General features: G+C 38.2%; 2 protein-coding genes across 3 annotated transcripts; one reads left to right on the forward strand and one right to left on the reverse strand.

Annotated features, from left to right (window-relative positions):
* The first annotated feature begins 55 nt into the window (after positions 1–55).
* LOC116286665 (uncharacterized) lies at positions 56–3029 on the forward strand. Its single transcript, XM_089038915.1, has 3 exons — positions 56–390; positions 781–1188; positions 1691–3029. The coding sequence occupies exons 1-3, from the start codon at positions 225–227 to the stop codon at positions 2230–2232; spliced, it is 1116 nt and encodes a 371-aa protein (XP_088895041.1). The 5' UTR covers positions 56–224; the 3' UTR covers positions 2233–3029.
* Positions 3030–3073: 44 nt separating this feature from the next.
* On the reverse strand, positions 3074–13666 carry LOC116286672 (ATP-binding cassette sub-family C member 4). Of its 2 annotated transcripts, none has more exons than XM_089038912.1 (7): positions 13443–13666; positions 8818–9361; positions 8031–8410; positions 6542–7863; positions 5590–6160; positions 5218–5354; positions 3074–4805 (listed from the first exon to the last, which is right to left on the reverse strand). In XM_089038912.1, the coding sequence occupies exons 2-7, from the start codon at positions 9346–9348 to the stop codon at positions 3889–3891; spliced, it is 3858 nt and encodes a 1285-aa protein (XP_088895038.1). In that variant the 5' UTR covers positions 9349–9361; positions 13443–13666; the 3' UTR covers positions 3074–3888. The 2 variants fall into 2 exon arrangements, with proteins under 2 accessions (XP_088895038.1, XP_088895037.1); XM_089038911.1 differs by lacking the exon at positions 13443–13666 and adding an exon at positions 13173–13411.
* Positions 13667–16741: the final 3075 nt, after the last annotated feature.

The raw sequence follows: 16741 nt of genomic DNA on the forward strand, positions 1-16741 counted from the left end.
ATCAAAAAACATTAATGTGTTGATTCCGAACATCATAACCCATTTTAGTGTTGATTTGAATCATTAGTTGACGCTACTTTATAAGCGCGTCATCAAAATCAATTAAGTGTTAATTCGAAGCATTCGACATTTTTATGAAGCGTCATCAAAACCCAATTAACTGCCATGTTCGCGCGCGCGCGTGAATGTTTACAATTTAATCAATTTTTGAAGTCTAAAACAAAATGTACGTAGAACAACCCAGAAAGAGAGGTAGTAACAACCTCGCAAGAAAGGTGGTTGGAGGCGTGGTGATGGTAGCAGTGTGTGTGACAGTTGGAATTCTGGTCATCTATGCCATCAAGAAGATTGCAGAGTCAGACATGCCTCCAACGAAAGAACCGGAATCTAGTAAGTTCCCTATTTCTGAAATGTTTGTTTGTGTGTAATCCTATACGACATGAAAAAGAGGAGAAGTAAACATTTAAGGATTAAGTTGTTTGCATGATAGCGTAATTGCGCGCTGTCATTTGAGTATAAAATGTGTCTGCGTCTTCAGCTTTTATATAATTCAATGTGGAATAATTTCGCACACTGCGATTGGCTAGAAATTATTTCTTTGTCATTCGCTTACTGAAGAGTGCGTACAGCTAATTTTGTAGAGTATAAGCACGACTTCATGAGAGTAAAATGTTTTTTCCTGTCCTCCAAATTGAACTACATTTGAAAGTAATGCTATAAGAGGTTTTTACATTCACACTGGATTTTAATTATATTTTCATCATGCATTCTATTTTCTAGTAAGAGTCTTCACAAACAGCCAAGCTGTTGGCAGGCATGGCCCAACAAAACTTCACTACAAGGATCGTAGATTGATCAATGAAGTGACGCTTCACAATGGTATTCAACATTGGACGGTACCACAAACTGGCATCTGGAGGTTAGAGGCTCGCGGAGCATCAGGTGCAGACGGTCTGCTAAAAGGAGGGACGCGCCTACATGGCGGCAAAGGCGCACAAATAAGCGGGAAATTTATGCTGAAGAAAGGAGACAAGCTAAAGATTCTGATTGGACAAGAAGGGACACGTGATTTTTTGGATCCTCGTCGACCTGGTGGAGGTGGTGGAGGAACGTTCGTCGTGAAGAGCAATGGAGAACCTCTGCTCATTGCCGGTGGGGGAGGGGGTGGGGGAATTCCTCCACCTGCAGGTAATGGAAGAAAGCTTTGATTTGAAAGTTTCATTTGATGCGCAATGAGCTTTTATCATGAAATTCCAAAAACTCACAAGACACGAGAAGAATTACTATAGCTGGAAATAGCATGTTAAACTAATCAGTAAAACTATAAGTGTTAAGTAGCAAGGTCAAAAATCGAAAAGATAGATTTTTTTCAAAAATCGAAATTTTGTATAAAAACTTGAAGGTATATTTTGCCTCCATCAAAGGTTTTCTTACAAGATTCATACTTTTCAAAAATCATATTTTCGCGAGTTTTGAACTTGTTTCCTTCAAACTTCACAGTGTTTCCCATTTTAACATGCTCCTTCCAGCTATGGTAATTATTCTTCTATATCCCAGATTTTTGGAATTATATGATAAAAGTTCATCGCGCATCAAACGAAAACATCAAAGCTTTCTTCCTGTTTTACCATTTCAAAATACCTTGTAAAAGCTCATTCCGGGCAGATTTAATTTTTTATTCTAATTTTAGCGTTCCAGACCGAAGGCCGAGGAGCAAGACCAAACGACCACCTCTACAAACACGACCATGCAAGTGGTCGGAAAGGCAAGGGAGGAAAACTATACGACACAGACGCAGCCAAACTGATATCTGACTCTGGAGGAGCCCACAAAGTTATCGCAGGTGCGGGGGGTGGTTTCCACGGAGATGGATTAGGCTACCACAAGAATTGGGGCGGCAAGAGCTTCATCCATGGTGGTATAGGAGGAGAAGCTACGCCAGTTTATACCAGGCACAGCCATGGTACACGTGGAGAAGGAGGCTTCGGTGGCGGGGGTGCGGCAGGGCTGCTACCCGGTGGTGGTGGTGGATACTCCGGGGGTGGAGTCAGTGGGTGTTGGTTGGAGTGTGGTAAAGGGAAGGAGGCTGGAACCGCACAGGGCGGGAGCTCATACATCGAGGGTACAGCTCTGTCTCGTATAGCTGACTCTAATAAGGGACACGGTATAGTATACGTTAACTTGGTGACAGCAGACACCGATGTTAATGATGCTATTGACGCTCAGAAATAATCCTTTGGAAAAGGTCTACTTTATATTTAAATAAACTTGTTTGAGCACGATTCTACTGAAGAAATACAAAATGCGCGCGTGTGTTGCGTGCGGTTATGAAGCGAGTGGGGATTCATAGAATATGAGAAAAAGATAGAAGATCGAAAAACGCTTCAGAAACTTAGCTCGATGAATGAAGAATAATAACTCTAATATTTTTCTAGTCATGTTATTCATCAATACTATATCTACCACCCATGTTACGTGTTACAATTTGATTTTCATTCCTGAGCAATATATTGTTTAAGGTCTTAAATTAGGATAAAATATATAGAGAGAGATCATTCCGATGTCAAGGAATAGTCACGTTCTTGTTCGTATTATATCAAGCTTAACAACGTTCGGCAATAATCGGCCCGTGGATTCGACCAAAATCTCCAAAAACAATCATACGATTCATTTTTAAATTAGAAAGTTTAAGCGATCTACAATTACAATGTACGTTATTCCAGATAGGGCGTGGCCCGTTTCACGATCCTCCCGATCCGAAATAGCTTCTATTACATTTGAGCGCGCAATGAGAAATTCTTTTGTATAAGAATCACACAAATGAGGCTATCAGGTCGATACAATGCTTGTTGTCTCATTTGCATGCATCCATGATAACAAGTGAGGCTATCAGGTCGATACAATGCTTGTTGTCTCATTTGCATCTCGTTTACTTGCATCCATGATAACAAGTGAGGCTATCGGGTCGATACAATGCTTGTTGTCTCATTTGCATCTCATTTGCATACATTTATAATAACTGCTTATATTGGCTTGCTTTATTTTTGATAGAGAATGAACGATATCTTAATTTTATTTTTTTTATTACCCATTTCATAACATTTTTTTCTCGTGAAATAAACTAAGATAAATTTCTACAGTTAAGTTAAATATATCTGCTTACATCGAGTTGATTCTGGTCCTCCCATTTTCCCTACCCACCCCTCGTTGGGAAGAACATCTTCATAACGAGAAATGCGTGACAATATGTAGCGTTCCAGGCGAATACCTAGACGTTAAGTACGCCCCTCATATCTCAAAATCAAAACTCTATTTAAGGTGTTTTAAGCCATGGCCATGGAATGATAATCGACATTGTATCGGCTGAACCCATGTGAGTTTGCGCTTCCCAATAAAAGCCGTCGATTTTGTAACAATACTACTTTTTACAGTTCCGTTCAGTAACCACGAATGGTTCTAAGTCGATGTTGGAGTTGCCACGCATGTCAAGCCATAGTCCTTATATAAAATAACTTTTAAATCTCGCATTCTGGGAGCACACGGCACGCGCGCGCGTTTTCTATTTCTTCAACTATGCACTGCAATTCCATCCCTCGACTTGGAACTATTATTCGTGGTCAATGAACGGGACTGTGAAATGTAGTATTCATTTTATTAAGGGATAGGGACGTTAATCCTGTGTCCAACCCCAACCTGAAGACCAGTAGACTCTTTGTCTTGGCTCCCTAAACTAAACAAAAAAATATTTTTTAACAATAATTTTCATTAATTTCATCCCAATATTTTAAACGTCCAAGAAAGTAAAATTTGCTTTCCCAACCCATTTTGTTAATCACAATAATTACTCGAATTAACTTATTTTTTTAAAGATTTGAACGAGTCTCGAGTCTAGATCTGTTCCAAGTGGCTTTGGTACAACTGCCTCAGCACACCGTTCTGTTTGTTCAACAAATCCTGTGGTGTATCAAACTCCACCACCCTTCCATTCTCTAGCACTAAAATCTTATCATAGTCCATTATAGTGTTCAACCGATGGGCAATCGTGATCACAGTACATTCCTTCAGCTTGGTTCGAATGGTCTCTTGTATGAGACTATCCGTCTTGTAGTCTACGTTTGCAGTGGCTTCATCCATGACTATGATCTTGCTTCTTTGAAGAAGAGCACGAGCGAGACACAGCAGTTGGCGTTCTCCCGCGCTAAGGTTCACTCCACATTCCTTGAGCTTCTGGTTAAGTCTCTCTGGCAGATTTTCGACTGTAGACCTCAGACTGGCACCGTCTATTGCTTCCCAAATTTCATTATCGCTATGGTGATCAAAAGGATCCAGATTGAATCGTAAGGAACCAGTAAAAAGGACAGGATCTTGTGCTATTACTGTCATTGCTCTCCGAGAATTTTGTAGATTAATAGTTGTGATATTTATCTTATCGATAAGGATCGACCCATTAGGGTCTGGCATTCGGAACAATGCAGATACAATCGACGACTTTCCTGCCCCGGTTCTTCCAGCAATCCCAATCCTTTCTTGAGGATTGACCTTGAACGACACATTATTCAATACATTTCCTGCTCCTTGGTAGTACTCCAGAGAGACATTTTGGAGCTCAAGTTCTCCCTTCTGCGGCCAGTCTTCTGGGGCCTGGGTTTCAATATCGTACCCAGGTTCTTCTTCGAGTTTGGTGTACGTCATCACTCGCTCTACTGACGTCATGTAGTTCTCAGTCTCCGAGCACTGGCGAACTCCGTACTGGGACGTGTCGACTGCTAACTGCAGGGCGTAGATGAGAGAAAGAGCAAGCGATCCTACAATGATAAATACATATCACCGAGTAATATTTGGTGACTCCTAATTTATCTGGCAGATAGATTCTATCATTATCCAAATTCTCAAAAGCTAGGTCCACCAACATGCAATCTCCGATCAATAATTAAACAAATTGTCCCAGTTCTTCGAGGGTACCCATGACTTAACCTAGCCAGTGGCAAACAAACCTGCGACCCTCATTTCATCCTCAAACGGGTTTTTTTTTTTTTTTTTTGCGGTTGGAGAAAAGTAAAAAAACTGGACTAACCAGGAGATAAAACCCTAAGCATAGGAAACCAACGAACAATTCTACTCGTATTTAATGACGAGGAAGTACAAGTGTCAGGCTAGTATAGCCTCTGATTAAGTGCTAGTGGGAGTATTTTTTATGAAGGTGTTTTGTGAACTAACCTGCTCCAGAATCCATAGCAAGTGCAGCAAATACGACAGCTGTTGTGAAACACACACAGAGAATGTCAAGTCTCAGTCCAAGCCAACGTAGACTTGATAGAAGAGTAAACCAAACACGGGTATGGTCGTCTTGATACCTACAGAAACTCAAAAAGGTTAATTCTGCAGCAGCAAAAAACCCGGCCAAGAGTACAATACATTCTGCAACACCAAGAAACCTGACCAAGAATACAATACATCCTGCGACAAGAAGAAACCTGACCAAGAATACAATATATCTGGCAACACCAAGAAACCTGACCAAGAATACAATACATCCTGCAACGCCATGCAAATATGGCAAACAAAATAAAGCAAAAGAGCTGCACTTACTTATATAAATTTCTAACAAATGTGTTTTCCATGTCGTGATTTCGTATAGTAACCAAGCCCTCCAAGGTATCCGAGAAGTGCGAGAAGACTGGGCTCCTATTCAATGCTTCGAGTCTTCGTAGCTCCCTAGACGTCTTTAGATAATACTTCCCAACGAAATAAAAGAGAATAGCCATGGTAATAGCTGCGATTGTTACCATGGGATTCAAGATGGACGGCAGGATGATGGCACCTATGCAGAAGAGCATCAGTTGTACAGCATCAAGGAAGACTATTGGAAGAAGGTCATCCATTACGCCAATGTCACGTGAGAATCTATTCAGGATTCTACCAGTTGGGTTAGTATCGAAGAATAGGACTGGTGCTCTTAAGACGCTCTTGGCCATAGCATCATGGAGGCTCTTTGAGGAATTAAGTGTTGCGAAGAAGAACAGCACTGAACGAGTGACGGACATTAGAAAAGCAACGATTACGAGTCCACCATAGACGTACAGGTTGGAGAAGTGGTTCCTTGTGTTGGATTGTAGTTGGGAGATGTGTAACAACCACCAATCGGGGAAAATTAGAGCAGCTGAATTGAAATCATAACATAAAGTGTAAAAACCTAAATTTTGAGTTCTGTTTAAATGTGGAAGGAAGTTTTACTTGCTGTAAATCCCACACAGTACAAGCTAAAAGCAAACAACAAGTTGGACTTATGAAAATTAATTTATTCCAAATTGAATTGCTGGCTTGCAATCTCAGCTGATGAAGAGAGCATTAACTAAAATCACTATTAAAGGTCAGAGATGTTGGATCTGGAACATTTTTAGCATCAATGTGTTTTTGCTACTTGGATAGTTAATAAATATGTGATTTATGTCAATTCAAGTTTTGTTTTTTTTTTCGGAAAAAACGTCCGAGCTGGAAAAAGGAAGAAACATGAATCGCATTTTTTCAGAATCATTTTTACCTTGAGTAACGATGAAGAATATGATAAGCAACACCATCATCATTGGCCACAAACCGTAAACAAGATAATCCCAATACAGACGCCAGGATACCGATCCAGTGTGTCGATCCTCTTCTGCCACCTCCAGACCCTTCTTTTCATCCTCCTTAAAGCTCAGAGTTGCTGATAAACGTCGTGTGTCCATCGCTCTGGTCAATGGTGGGCTGTCGTCGTACTTGGCAAAGAGACACTGGAGCTCAGAATTGGTGTCAGCGTTGAGTCCTTCATAAGTACCCTCGTAGAATATCGACCCATTTTTCATGAGCACAACATGATCTGCACCTTTTAGATACTGCAGCTGGTGAGTGACAAGGACTCGGGTCTTATTCCTTAGAATTCCGCAGATACATTCATGGAATATGTGTCTGCCAACTTTTGCATCTACAGCACTTAAAGGATCGTCTAGTAAGTATACATCCGCTTCTGCGTACATTGCTCGTGCAAGTCCGATACGAGTGCGCTGTCCACCGCTTAGAAGGACTCCTCTTTCACCAATCAGCGTCAGGTCTCTGTTGGGGAAGCTGGAAATATCCTTTTCTAAATCACATGCCTTGATTATTGCTTGGTATTTTGATCTTTTGAATTTCTGGCCAAAAAGGATGTTTTCTCGGACAGAACCTGAGAATACCCAAGGTTTTTGAGGCACATAAATGGTGTGTCCAGTAACCAGCATCCTTCCTTCTTTCACCGGTAATTCCCCAAGGATTGTAGACAATAGGGACGTCTTGCCACATCCTACTGGCCCGGTAACAAGTACTAAATCATTCTGCTTCAAATCCAAGCTTACGTCTCGAATGGATGGATAGTTTTCACCATTCCAGTAACAAGTTACATTTTCGAGAGAAACATGGATATTCTTGGTGTCATTGTCTTCATCCAAAAATACATTATCAGAATCATCAGTTTTCTCGTTGTCAATCTTCACTTCTACATCGTTTAGGTTGGGATCCGTCATCCCCTGCTTTGTGGGAGAGAAAGGCAAGAACACAAAGTCGTCTCTTCTGGGCTTCAGTTCCTGGAGTTCGAGGAACCCTTGGATTCGTTTCAAGGCGGAGGCAAAATCCCCGATGTAGTTGGCTCCCTCGGCGATGTTCCATGCGACAGACGATCTTAACGTGTTGATAAATGCAAGCGTCATGAATATATTGAAGGTGTTCAACTCTACGCCGGCTGCCATGAGAACGACTAAAGAGATAAAGGCGGCGATACCTTGGGCTGTGTACAAAAATGACTGAAATGTGGCGAGGATGATTCCTTTATGGCGGAGAAGGCGAATTTCACGACTGGAAGATAATTGGGCACATGCAAAAACGTTAGTACCAGGTACTAAACAAAGTTATTAAAATAAGATAGGGAAACTGGGGTAATTGTTCGTGATTTCAAGTTACGACCCTAGCTGTGAGAGAAAACAAGAGGAATAATTATCGATAAATTTTCAATCAGAACCTACCCACGTATTGTCTTCAGTCTGTCAATGAATGGTCCTTCCCAGGCGTACATCTTTACTGTTCGTATCCCAGTCAGAATGGTACTCATGAAGCCTAATCTTAAGTCTGAAACCTTGGCGATTTTATTTCTTATATACACACAGACCCGTCCCATGCTGCAGTAATAGAGTACCAGGACTAACAAAAATAAGACGCCCGAGACAGCCTGGTAACCAACCACGTGAATAAGAAGGGCAGATATTGTAGCTACTTCAAAGATTCCTTGAAAGAAGAGTGCCATCTGGGACACTACGGGGTCAAATCGTTGGACATCTCCTGTCACCAGATTGATAATGTACCCTGTGGATGCGTATGCCAGGGTTGTCTGGCTCAAGCGAAAGATCTTTGGATGGAATAAAATGGGAAAGCTAATATGAAAATCATATGATAAGTCGCGCAAGAAAATCTAAATGAATTAACATCAATGAATCGATATTTTGCTTATGCTCTCTAGAAAGCGCTATTTTTTGTTGTTGTTGTTGTTGTTGCTGTCCTATTGATTTCAGTAAATTCGAGCTAGCATAACAATACCCGTAGAGAAACAACGGGTTAGAATCTTATCCCCTTGTTTCTATAAACAGAGGGGGTACAAGCCACTTTGATATTGAGTCTGCTGGAAGTCCATATATTGACGACAACTTCTCTTTCTTACGCAGAGCAATGGATTGGCATATTTTTGATTTTTGATTAAAAATTAGTCTTTGGCTACTAAAAATATGCATGAAAAATTTAAAAAAGCATCTGTCTTACCTTATTGAACATCAAACCCATTGTAGCAATTCTCCATTTCATAGCCATCAACCAACCATTATACAAAAATTGATGTAGGACCACTACACGAATGAGAGAACTAAAGCAAAGTGCTGTAGCATATATATATAAATGGTCCCTGTTCGATCCTGGAAGGCCCAGTAGAATACTTAAAATCATCGCCAGAAACACCGGCTGGCACATATTACAGAAAGCCGCAACGAGTCCTGTTGATGCCAAAAACATGTAATGCGACAAAGGGGACATCTTGATAAGTGCCCAAAACAACCGCCACGATTCAGAGCCATTTTTTTGTACCTGATCCCAAGAGTCCCAAAGTTCGCGCGTAACCGCTCGAGTCTTGTCCCTTGTAAGGATTGGATAAAGGTCCTCGTTTTCTAGTGGTCGTTGGTTTCCGATGCGAAGGATTTTGTTCATCCACCAAAACGTCAAAGACGACAAGATATTTGCTGATGAGGAAGGGTTTTCTTTGGATACTTCAAGCTTTTCATATTTGATCTTCCCCGGCATCGCTATAATCAATCTAAAACGAAAATATTTTTAAAATAATGAGCAAAATCTTTATCAATCGAGGTATCGCAATAAAAACCTATTATGGCAGTGTAAGTTACAAACATGCGAAAAAAGTCAAAACCGTTAATTGAGAGTTTGTTTTCAAAATATTCAAAAGGTCAACACCTTCTCAAAACAATTTTTCTTGGCTTTAGAATTAAAAGAATTGTAACTAGATCAAAATGTATAAATCAAGAAGTTGAAGGGCTAGATTAACGCAATGTTTTTAGTCTTTTTTCTCTCTCCTTTTTGTTTACAATCATCGCGTTAGGTGAGTTCAAAAACCCTCAATGAAAAATAAAGTTCAAGGAATCAGTTCACAAATAAGATGCTGTATATTGCAAAACTCACCCCAAAGTTGTGGAGAATTTTTTTTGCTCAACAAATTCCTGGCCTGTCTGCCTTTTGTCGCGCTGAATGAATCGAATGTGATCTATCGCCTAGTGTAGGACGTTTACCAGTCTTCTTTAAGAACTAATGAATATGCGGAACCCTAGATATAAGATCGCCGAATTGAAGTTTGCAATTGCAAGCACTTGAAGAAACTGAACAAAAACTCCAACGCCTTCAAGCTAATAGATAGACTACGCTGTACAGTCTTCTACCCTAATTGGTTTGGATAATAACTCCGATCTGTTCTCATTGGTCCAAAACCCGTTTTAATTTTTGAACGATTTTATTTTTTTCATAATTGTTTATTTAAATTCTACTTCGGTGTCCAACCTAAACTGACAGCTTTAAAACAGCTTTTACATTTAATTAAACCGATTTTTTCGCCAAATAAGTCAATGCTTACTTGTCACTAAACTAGTTTTTGAGTGACTATATTGCTTATCTCTTGTCACCAAAGTTCTCACAAGCCAAAGCTTAATTCTAGATTAGTTTTGAGCACATAAACCGGGAACGTTCGCTAATTGCTTGAGAAGCTTACAATGTCTTTTGAATACTCTAAGTTTTACAAGGATCTCAGAAAAGCGGAAAGAAACACTTGATGAGACTTTCTAAGTAAGTCGCCTGAATTCAAGCACCAATTAACGTCTATACCCGACTATCTATAGGCTAACGATTCAACGTTTGAGAACCAACTAAAATAAATAAAAACTCTAGTTTTTCGCCTCGCATTTCCAAAATAGTAAATGAAAAGTTGTCGTGTGAAATAAGGGATAAAACAGAGTACACGGACGTGACTGGATTAGAAGGTAGTTAATCCCCGCCCCCAAAGTAAATTGCTTTAATATATACATTCAATTCATCTATAGTATAAGTACGCCCGGTTTACATCGCTATTAGTAATCATGCTACAGATAAACCATACCTTCGTTATAGTAACGGCACTATATTGAACCTTTCATTTGTCGGCATGATTTTTTTTATAACTGCCTACGAGTTAGTTCCTAATAAATAGTGTACAGTTATCAGTTTTCTCTCGTGGTTCGGCACACAACGGCAAGAAAGCTCTCTCTAGACAAGGATTACAAAGACATTTCTGTCCTTTCAACATCAAAAACATGACCGAAAAGGCATACGAGCGAAAAACCTCTCACACACCTATACCTAGAGAATATACTTATTATTGAAAATAGTTTACAAATAGCTCGTTAGGTTAGAATTTAAGGCAAAATCGTTAGATAACTATATTTTCAAATTAAAGAAGAACTAGAGGTATCGATATCATGATTACACTGAATAGGTTGTAGCTTGAATACTCTCTCCTATAAAATATCATTGAGCAGCAATCAATATAGAAAGCATCATATTGCCGGAGCACTCATAAGGACAACCACTTGATATATGATGAATATGAAAAATAGGGGGCGTTGCATATTGGTGTAAACACCCTGGACTCCAGAGGGGTCCCCCCCCCCCCCCCCCCCCCCCCCTTTCCACCGCGAATTTACTGAGAAAAGTGTCGTCCAGGAATCGATTCCGCAGTTCAAACACTGAATTCTACTTGACTCAAAAGACCTCAAAATAAACAAAACAACAACATCAAAAACAAACAAAAACCAATATTAAAACTAAAGACTGAAATACCGCTATATAACCTAAATAGCCTGAAAGTCTTGCCGTCAAAATGAAAATTCCCCTTGTATTTTGACTGCTATTCTACTCAAGCGAGAGATAGCAGACCTCAATAAACTGATTTAATGACGAATGATTAATTGTAACAAGTGTAAATTATTTATGATAATATGAGTTATAGAGAACAGAAGTGCCAGGAATAAAGTTTTTTTTTCTTTCAGTAATTTAACGAAGCGAAGGCGTCCGTCCGTAAGGCTAATTAAATGAATACTGAAAGAGATGGCCGACCTTTGCTTGGCCGGCATTTTTCACATATAAACAGGTTCGGTTCTAACTGGGGAAAAACAATAATTTCAGTCAGTGAAGACTGGCCGTTCCACTTCGTACCCGGCCCGAAAGACCCAAGCCGCTATGCGGAGGTGAAGGACTTTGATTGGCTGTATATATTCACAAAAAGAGTCCTCGACTGACTGCCTTAACTCTCGTTATTTTTTTCCGGTCCGGTATCCTAAAAAATCATGCGTTCTGATTGGATGTTTGAGCGGGCGGTATTTCGTCAATATCTGCCCGCGCTCGCGGTCCGGTATCCTTTGCCGCCAAACAACAAAACAAAACGTGATTACAAAAACAAATAAAAAATACGGGAAAAAATAAATAAGTTAGTTACCGTCCTATAGTCGGTCCGGATAGGGAAAAACTGTGCCCTCGGTCTTTATAACGGAACTCTGCCTAACGCCTCGGTCCGTATATTCAAGACCTCGGGCACAGTTTTTCCTATTCGGACCTCCTGGTCGGTAAATAACATATTTATTTTCAGAAAAAGATTAAAATTTTCAATTATTTTATCTTATTTTACTTTGATTATTTTTTTATTTTTTATTTAGTATAACTGAAGTTATGAGTGAAGAGGAAGCATAGACGTTAAAAATGTTTATTCATAACAGCTTGTTCAAAAATGTTATGCTCATCTTGGCCAAAATTAGTGAAGAAAAGCCACTGAGTTTCTATGCTTTGGCGATTTTTGGACTCCCTGGAGTCTAGATCACAGATGTTAGCATTGATCAAGAGAATATTCTATTGTATTGATATATTTCGTGATAATTTTACCTTTTTCAGTGATGCATAATTTAAACTTCAAAAAATTTAACTTGATCATGAACAGTTGTCGTCTTTTTCGATAATTGCTTTTTGACAAGATGGCTGATGAGGGATATAGATCAATAATAAAACTTCGACGTTTTCGGTCAGTTATACTAAAATAGGGTCATTGTGAAATAAATAAATTGAAAAGTAGGATAGAACTGAAGAAATTAAAGCCATTTTGAAACTAAAATACTAGAAAATTAGTCCAAAATATATCATAGACTTGATGTCCAAGTTCATTTTATCAACACTGAACAAAGTCTCCAAGTGTGTTGCTAAGGTTTTAGGATGAACGCTTTTAAAGAATTGAAAAGTTTAGTATGAAAACACTGAATAATGCAGGTCACTTATATCACAAAACGTCTGGGGAAGCTGCTAGACAATGGCCTTTTTGATATACCAATAAACCGTACAATATAAAGAACTAACGAACCATAGAAATAGCAAGCCCATATCCCCATGAAATTGTCTCTGAGAGTAGTTTATGCTCCGAGCATTGTTCAGGTAGTTAGTTTTTAATTTTGATTGAATATAAGGTCAAAATAAAACCGGTAAAACATTCACTGAATTTGTCCTGATACAAACGTTAAACTACCTCAGTCGTATTTTTTACTTACTTTTATCAATACTGTACTCGTCGAACAAACTTTACCAATGTTATTTGTGTTTGCAACTCATTTAGGAGTCGACTGATTCCCCGAAGTATCTGATACATCAGAGTCTTTGAGCTAGCTATCTTTCATCTTTGACAAACTTTTCTAAAATCCCTACGTCACTCAATCACGCAGTACTTGACCGTTTGTCAATGGCAACGTTCGTTAGCTGTGATGTTTTAATGTTTGCTGAACGCCATACGTAATGAAAACACGATAACATATAAAGTTTACCTAACTATTTTGGCCGGTAGCTATCATCCATACAGCCAGAACTGTGGGCGTCATCTTTTATCAGGTGCTCAGTTTATCCATTGCTTGCCTTTCTGCATCGTCCATTAACTTAAACCAGTCCAAGCCAAGTTAGACAAAAAATACCAATTATGGAGTTATTTCAAAATACGAAAATAAGCTTTTAAAAAACTACATTACTTTGAAAGGATGCTAGTGAATAATAATGCTGAGTTTTCTGATATGTAAACAAACTATCCGCGTCGGTGAGCATGATTAACTACAAAGCACTTTACTAGGTTGTTCCAATACTATCTGATTTTAAATTTCGGATCAGTCATTATATAAAAGCTGAAAATTTCTTGAAAAACCGGTTCTTACAAAAAACCGTTGTCTATAGGAGATTTTGAGTCATACAAATTTATATATTTTGTCATCATAATTGACATTACATTCTGCTATAACCTATTACTTTTGGCAAAACGATTGATAATAAAGTGTGCATTTTGCCGACTAATACGAACCCCAAAAAAATTAACAATAAGGTGTTGAATCCAAGGAAGCCTAGAAAAATTAAAAACGTGGACATTTAATTTGAGTTTTATGACATTAAAGAAGGTGTAGACCTAAAAACAAAACAACTACTTTCGTTGCATTTTTCTACGGTTGAAGGACTTCTATTCAGTTGTCAGACACGAGGGTACAGTTCAATACCGGTATTTCAATTACTTCAAAAATGTCTTATTGACTTTAGTTTTGCTTTGCAAACCTAGTCTAAATTTCGAAATATAACTGTCTTATTTATTGGGAAATTCAAGTTTATCAATCACAAGCAGATGGCAGGTTCAATGAAAATTTACAATACAATGTCGTTGTCAAGGTGATCTACCTTGTACTCCTTAACCAAAGTACCCATTAACGGTTTGATCATTCAAAAGCAGTTGACCTTCGTTGAGCGACCAATGGTCGGTTATTGGTCGATTTAAAGAGATGGTCGACTTACAAAGGTGGGCAATTGCTTAAGAAAGTAATACAGTCCTTGATGTTTTATCCCTGACCAACACGACATAATACGGTGAAGGAAGTTATAGGTAAAATTTAACGAATAATTTAAAAATATTTTTCATCGATAAATCTTTGGTAATTACTAATTAGAGCATTAAAACAGAAATTTAAAAAAAAACTTCAAGCATACAACGAAAGTTTTAGCTGCGCGAGTAAAAAGTAAATCTGCATAACTCGATCCTATCCGGCTTACAACTCGTGTTAAAACTGCGATAGAGTTCAAGACTAAATACGGTTTGATTAACGGTAGAGAAAACTTGCTCCTTTGATTTTGCTAGTTGTTCCTTCATCTTTTTTGAAATGTTGTATTGAAATTGAGTTGGTTAGAATAATCTTTTTGAATCATCTGAATATTGATTGATCAACGATTTTCCGATCTGCCGCCGTGAAGAGAATAAGACATCCTCACGAAAGTGTTGCTTAGCTACATAGAGCCGGTAAGATTCGTTTCCATGAGAGAGCTGAGCAGTTTTTATCAGGAACTGCTTTACGATTTAATTAATCCGTAGAACTAAGGTTTTGGATAACAACACCAATTGCCTAAATAAAGGGGCAATTCGACGTTAAATTGTTTTATAATTGATTGAACTTTCTTCCTTCAAATTCTTTCTTTCTTCTTTCTTTCTTTCTTTCTTTCTTTCTTCCTTCCTTTCTTCCTTCCTTCCTTTCTTTCTTTCTTTCTTTCTTTCTTTCTTTCTTTCTTTCTTTCTTTCTTTCTTTCTTTCTTTCTTTCTTTCTTTCTTTCTTTCTCTTCCTTCCTTCCTTCCTTCCTTCTTTTTTCTCCCTTTCCGGCTTAAACTTTCTTTCTTCATTGTCTCTTTTTCTCCACAATCATTTTCCTTCCTCGAACACGCGCTAAACGCAAAGCATCGCCTTACTTTTGCAAGACTTCTTTCTCGGCTAAACAAAAGGCCAAGCCTCTTTATACGGTCATATGCCAAAAGCCCCTTAACATATATCGAAAAACGTATTTAGATAACGGGGAAAACGATGATCAATCAATTCTTAATAACAATTAAATCAGTTATATAAGCCGTACAAATAGCTATAGAGAGTACGAAACAGCTGGAGAAAATTAGATAAACAAAAGTAAGAAATGAACATAGGGACCGCGGCACGATTGATTCGTTTTCGGATAATTAAATTTTTCATTGACCAAAAAAATAAGATATTTATTCTTCTCGAGATTATGTTATGTTAAATGTTTGAAAATAATAATTTCCAGCTGATTGAGTATTTGTAATAAAATTAAAAATAATATAAGTTGACAGAAAGGGGTAGAGTGATTAAAGAACAACTGAACATGGAATCGAAAAGAAAAATCCAGGAGAGATCGGCATGTAAATTGATTCCTAAACTTTGACCTCGATTCCTTTATTCACATGACAGATATTTTCCCCGCTCATTTATTTATTATTACTATTTTCTTCTTTCTTGCATTCCTTTTTGATTGTTTATTTATTTTTCGTTTTTCCCCCTCTTTTTGTTATCGAACTTTTTCGTCCAACTTTCTTCATATTTCCTTCATACTTCCATTCACATTCTTATTTCAAATTCTCTAGGAGTGAGAACTCTTTCCTTCTTTCTTTTATTTATTTGTCTCTCACTTTCTTTTTCTATTTTAATTTTAATATCTACTAATTTCAAATTGTCTTGAATAAACGCGGTTTGGAATTTTTTATTTGTCAACAAAAACAATGATAAAAGTCGATGAAGAAGTGACGAGTGATTGACAGGATTGATCATATCCTCGTACCTTTGAGCTTATTTTTTGTGTATTTTTGATCTCAACTTTTGGTTTTGAGTACATAAAGGTAACAATAAGATGACAATTCACATAAAATATATTGAGTCAAAGTATCACTAAGATGTAATATTTCTAATCTATATTTGATCTAAGGTTCCATGGCAATGATCAACGAAGAACAGAACCATAATTGGGGATGGTATTTTTGAATTGTTCCGCCCTAACCCACAACAATACAATACACCATACCCTACTCACACCATTTTATACCATGCCATATCATACCATACCACACCACATCACACCACACCACACCCACACCACACCACACCACACACAACCACACCACACCACACCACACCAATGATACCATACCACACGACACGACACCATACCCTACTCACACCATATTATACAATGCCATATCAAACTATAAAATAATTTGTTCACATTGATCTATCAATTCATTTTCAACGAACAACAACATCTC

Source organism: Actinia tenebrosa, unplaced genomic scaffold (assembly GCF_029948245.1).
Source record: "Actinia tenebrosa isolate PJP-AT-01 unplaced genomic scaffold, QUT_ActTen_1.0 PGA_scaffold6__47_contigs__length_16458017, whole genome shotgun sequence".
NCBI classification, from domain to species: domain Eukaryota; kingdom Metazoa; phylum Cnidaria; class Anthozoa; order Actiniaria; family Actiniidae; genus Actinia; species Actinia tenebrosa.

Excerpts from the sequence above, each read along its gene's own strand:
- LOC116286665 (XM_089038915.1), top strand. The coding sequence starts at position 225 with ATGTACGTAGAACAACCCAGAAAGAGAGGTAGTAACAACCTCGCAAGA. Across the intron at positions 391-780 it reads AACGAAAGAACCGGAATCTA|TAAGAGTCTTCACAAACAGC; the intron begins GTAAGTTCCCTA and ends TCTATTTTCTAG. Across the intron at positions 1,189-1,690 it reads GGGAATTCCTCCACCTGCAG|CGTTCCAGACCGAAGGCCGA; the intron begins GTAATGGAAGAA and ends TTCTAATTTTAG.
- LOC116286672 (XM_089038912.1), bottom strand. The coding sequence starts at position 9,348 with ATGCCGGGGAAGATCAAATATGAAAAGCTTGAAGTATCCAAAGAAAAC. Across the intron at positions 7,864-8,030 it reads AGACTGAAGACAATACGTGG|TCGTGAAATTCGCCTTCTCC; the intron begins GTAGGTTCTGAT and ends ATTATCTTCCAG. Across the intron at positions 5,355-5,589 it reads TTTGTTAGAAATTTATATAA|GTATCAAGACGACCATACCC; the intron begins GTAAGTGCAGCT and ends GAGTTTCTGTAG.